The sequence below is a fragment of the Cryptomeria japonica genome, chromosome 5, assembly GCF_030272615.1.
Source record: "Cryptomeria japonica chromosome 5, Sugi_1.0, whole genome shotgun sequence".
Taxonomy (NCBI): domain Eukaryota; kingdom Viridiplantae; phylum Streptophyta; class Pinopsida; order Cupressales; family Cupressaceae; genus Cryptomeria; species Cryptomeria japonica.
The window spans coordinates 663,813,758-663,818,959 of record NC_081409.1 but is presented as its reverse complement, the minus strand read 5'-3'; the positions used below and the strand labels follow the sequence as shown (position 1 = coordinate 663,818,959).

At 39.3% G+C, this 5,202-nt stretch overlaps 1 protein-coding gene across 1 annotated transcript; it reads left to right on the top strand.

The window, feature by feature from the left end:
- The first annotated feature begins 4,315 nt into the window (after window positions 1-4,315).
- LOC131876039 (uncharacterized) lies at window positions 4,316-4,687 on the top strand. The gene has a single exon (XM_059220806.1). The coding sequence runs from the start codon at window positions 4,316-4,318 to the stop codon at window positions 4,685-4,687; it is 372 nt and encodes a 123-aa protein (XP_059076789.1).
- Window positions 4,688-5,202: the final 515 nt, after the last annotated feature.

The window sequence follows — 5,202 nt, the reverse complement described above, 5'->3', positions numbered from 1 at the left end:
ATCAGCTGGGATAGACTAGAGGATAGGATCATTATTGGTCTAGATTTACTCATGGAAATGGATGAGCAGATGGTGTTGATTAAGAGTACATTGAAGGAAGTAGCTGACCGACAGAAGAGTTATGCAGACCGAAATAGAACTTTTAGACAATTCGCTATAGGAGATAAAGTCTTTTTGAGAGTCAAACCTCATAAGAGCTCTATCTCGTCTGGAAAATCATCAAAATTGGCTCCAAGATATGTGGGACCCTTTGATGTACTGGAGGTTATCAATCCAGTTGCTTATAGATTAGCTTTACCCCCTGCTCTAGCTCGAATCCATGATGTGTTTCATGTGTCTTTACTGAAACCTTACAATGCTGATGCATCTCATATTCTTGATTGGCAATCCTTACAGGTTTAGGATCCAGGGGTGGTGCTAGTGGAGCCCATCCGAATCCTAGATCAGTGTAGTGTGAAGCTACGTAGCAGAGATTTCACTTAGTATAAGGTTCAGTGGGACCAATATTCTGAGGATAGTGCTACATGGGAGGATGCTGAGATGATTGACCGTCATTTTCCTCATTTGATTTCTTAGGAAATAACTGCTATTTAATTTTGGATATTTTGAAACAATTGTTTAAATTTTATGATGTAAAATTGGATAGCCTGTGTGCTCTTGGTATTATTATTTGAATTTGAGGTATGATTGACATTTTATGAGATGTTATTGTTTTGTGATTATTGATGAGTGGCAAGACATCGAGACGATGTCTCTTCCAAGAAGGGAAGGATGTCACGAATCGTTCTATTTAATAATGTGCAATTTAAAGATTTAATGTGATTTTGAAATTAAAATAGATTAGATCATTCATAATCTAGTGTGAGGAAATATAGTATGCATTTTTACTCCTGCAATTGATATGAAATTCGACATTTAATATTCCTTTGGGTTTGTCAATACTGATAAACTTTTGAGTGCAAGTAATGCAGGATGAGGTGAAGGAGGTCGAAGGCGAGAACACGAATCAAGTAGAATTATTTTTAACTAAATGACTTCGATGGAAAAAGGGAATCTCACACACCACAATTGCATATACATTTATCTTTACACAAACGTGAACTTTGGGCACTCCTGTGAGATAGATTCCAAAATATTCCTCAGGGCACCTGTGTGTTTGTTGGCGACTTTAATGCTATCTTGGCAGGTAATGAAAAGAAGGGTGGTATTCAGAGGATTGGTATGGCTCAAAAAGATTTCCAGGAATTTGTTGATAAGAATCAGTTATTGGATATTGTCCCAAAGAATGGGACCTTTACATGGACAAATAGGCGTACCGGTTTCACTGAAATTGCAGAACGTCTAGACCGGTTTTTGGTTCTTGGTGATTGGATAGCACAAAATCTTATTCTTGAATCATCTATTCTACCCCTTGCAGGGTTAGATCATTTCCCTATTTGCCTAAATGTGTCTTTAGGACAATCTGAGGGTGGCAATCCTTTTCCGTTTGAATTAATGTGGCTCAGAGTGCCGGACCTACATGATTTGATAGCAACATGGTGGAATGAGTCGGCTCTCAGAAACAACTCGAGGTTGTTCAGGCTCAATAAGAAGCTCAAGTATATTAAGATCAAAATCAAAGAGTGGAATTTGAGTCAGTTCCAAAACATCCATAAGGAGAAACTTAGGATTACAATAGAGTTGGAGGTTTTAACCAACTCTTTTATAAATTTAGGCACGAATGATGAACTTTTTAGAAGGGAGAACTCTCTCAAGTTTGAACTAAATGAAATTATTTGGCGTGAGGAAAATCACTGGAGGCGGAAATCTAGGGAACTTTGGCTCAAGGATGGGGATAGAAATAACAAGTTTTTCCACAGATTGGCTATTGCCAACTGTAGCAGGACCAAAATTTCAGAGGTTTTGAGACCGGATGGCAGTATTGTCAGAGTTTATGAGGATATTGCCCAGGAAGCAGTAAGACATTTTGAATCTCTGATGAATGGCAATTGCCAAAGTGTTCAGGAAGCAAGTAACAAAATTCTAGACTCAATCCCCTCTATTATCACTGAAAGACACAATAATGAGCTCTTTAAACCTATTGACTTAGAAAAAGTCAGGAAAGTTACCTTCCAGTTGAATCCTGATAAGACTCCAGGCCCTGATGGTTTTCTTACACCCTTCTTTCAACAATTTTGGGACATTATTGCCCAAGATTTGCACCTAGCGGTAGAAGAATCCAAGAAAAAAATGACAATGCTGGGAGCCATCAATCACACCTTTCTAGCTTTAATACCGAAAAAGAAGAACCCTCAGTAAATGGGTGATTTTAGATCAATTTCTTTATGCAATTCAGTATACAAAATAGTAACAAAGATCATTGCTAATAGACTGAAACCTCTTCTAAAATATATTATTTCAGATGAGCAGAGTGGCTTTGCCCCTGGTCGCTCTATTGTTGAAGGCATCATTACTACTCACGAGACCCCCCACACTGCAAGGAAAACTAAAGCTTCTTGTATGATATTAAAGTTGGATATCACGAAAGCCTATGATATGGTGGATAGGGAATTTCTTGTAGAAGTATTGAGGAAATTTGCCTTCTACAATGAATGGATCACTTGGGTCAGGAATTGTATATCAACCCCCCAAATTCTCAGTTTTGATTAACGGTTCATCTCATGGTTTCTTCCCTTCAACGAGAGGTATTTGACAAGGGGATCCTATGTCGCCATTTTTGTTTATAATTATGGCTAAAGCCTTAGGTCGGCTAATTAAATCTCTTCACCATGATGGTCATTGGCTGGGAGTCAATGTGGCTACAGGAGTTGAACACTAAACCCACTTGCAATTTGCTGATGATACTATTCTTTTTGGAGCCTCTAGTAGAAGGGAGGCAAGGACCATAAATACATTCCTGGAAGACTATTGCAAGGCATTAGGGCAAAAAATCAATTGGAACAAGTCAGAAGTTTTCTTTATCAATACATTGCCAAATATGCAAGGTGTCCTTTCAAGGATCCTCAATTTAAGAGTGGCAAACTTTCCAGGTAAATTCCTTGGGACTCCTCTTTTTAGTGGTCATAATAAGATTTGCTATTGGTCACATCTTATTGAGAAATGTAAAGCTAGGCTCGAAAATTGGAAAGGGAAATGGTTATCTTCTACCGGTAAACTCACTATGATAAAATCATCCCTCTCTGCCATACTGGTTTTCTCCATGGCTTGCATGAAGTTACCAGTTGCTATAGAAGAAGACTTAATTACTTTAATGAGATAATTCCTTTGGAATGGATCAGATGACAAAGGGAAGTTTCCCTTGATTGCCTGGAAAAAAATAAGTCAACCAAAAAGTGCAGGGGGTACTGGTATTCACCAGATTTCTATTATGAATCTGGCTATGGGAGCTAAATTGGTGTGGGAAATTTGTAGAGGAAGTAATCAGAAGTGGGCAAGAATCCTAAAACACAAATATCTGGACTCACTTGAGCCCAAAAGGATTACCACAATTATCAACCCTCCCAGGGGCTCAGCCATTTGGAATTTTATTTTGGAGTGCAGAGAAATCATAAGCGATCAGGTCACTTGGGATGTCAGAAATGGGAGGAATGCATCCTTCTGGCTGGATTATTGGAGTGGTAGAGAAGACTTGTGTCATAACCCGACCTTCCAATCTATAATGAGAGAAACATGTCGGCTTTGGGGACACAAGGTCTGTGATTATGGTCATTCAATTAAGGAGAATGGTATTGATAAATGGGTGTGGAATTATCTGGACCCCTTGGCCTTAACCCAAAATCGACAAGATCTTTTTACCAGTATTCTGAAGGATTGAATCATTCATCCATCCCCAGATGAGGACATCATTAGATGGTGTGGCTCCTCTGATGGTAAGTATAAGGTCTATTTTGGCTATAAATTGAAAGAAGCTGCAGTTGACAAGAAGGATTGACTGGTTAGTCTATTCTGGCACATACATCTTCTTCCTAAAGCAGATTCCTTTGCTTGGATGGTTTTTCAGAAGAAAATTTTAACCAGTGAAAGACTCCTTCAACTGGGTATTAATGGACCTAGTAGATGTGTATTATGTCGAAATGAAGAGGAAACAATTGACCACCTTTTGCTTCACTGCAAATTCTCCAGCAACTGTTGGTGCCATTTTATGGGAAAGCTTAATCTGGTATGCCTTTTTCCAAAAGGTTTGGATGATTGGTTTTTACTATGGCCTAAATCAAAATTCAAGGCATTATTTGGGGACTTATTTGTTATCCTACCCTCGTTGATGATTTGGGAAATTTGGAAAGAAAGGAACCGAAGAATTTTCCAGGATAAAGAAATGGGCCAGTTAGCCCTCTGTGGGAAAATAGAGAATCACCTGGTTGAGCTCTTGAATGAATCGGCCAAGTCCAAATCATTGAAAAAGGATCTATATACTGATTGGGATTGGAAGCTAAAGCTAGCATTCCCAAATTTGATCATCCCCTCACTTTTCCGAAATGGCAATCCTGAAATACCGGCTAATCCAAGGTTGGATGTTAAATGGGTAGTCCCAAAACCAGGGTGGTATAAGATTAACTTTGATGGTGCCTCTGCAGGGAATCCAGGGCAGAGTGGTATTGGTTGTATTATTAGAGATTCTGATGACATCTGTATTAAGGAATTTTTCGAAGACATTGGCTTGGCCACCAACAATGAGGCTAAATTCTGAGTGGCTTTAAGAGGTTTGCAGTTAGGGTCTGAGTTGGGGATAAAAAGAATCCCTTTGGAGGGTGATTCATTAAATGTTGTCAATGATATTCGTAGGAACCATACCCCCAATTGGCATCTCAACCTATGGCTTTGACCTATAGTGGGGTTGCTTGAGACCTTTGAAGTTTTTCGGATTAGCCATATCTATAGAGAAGGCATTATGGAAGTAGACAAACTATCTAAGATGGCAATTGCAGATGGAGGCCTTGATCCGGGTATTCGGCTTGGGCATAGATAAATTTGTTTACAATGATTATTAGGGTTAAATGTTGCATCCCTTGGCTGATGAATGTACTGCTTGGTCCCTCGATGTCTTGGTTCCTACCGGTCGGTCATTTATACCAGGATTTGAACTCTTATCAGTTATGGGTCTCTCTTGATTGTGGTATTCGAGCTCCTACCGATAAGAGTATCCATCCCGGCTGCTCGACCTCTTCCGGTTGGTGATTCTGTCGCTCACATAGGTCTATTGTA

Bases quoted from the DNA above. Each gene is read 5' to 3' on its own strand.
- LOC131876039 (XM_059220806.1), top strand. From the start codon at position 4,316: ATGGGCCAGTTAGCCCTCTGTGGGAAAATAGAGAATCACCTGGTTGAG.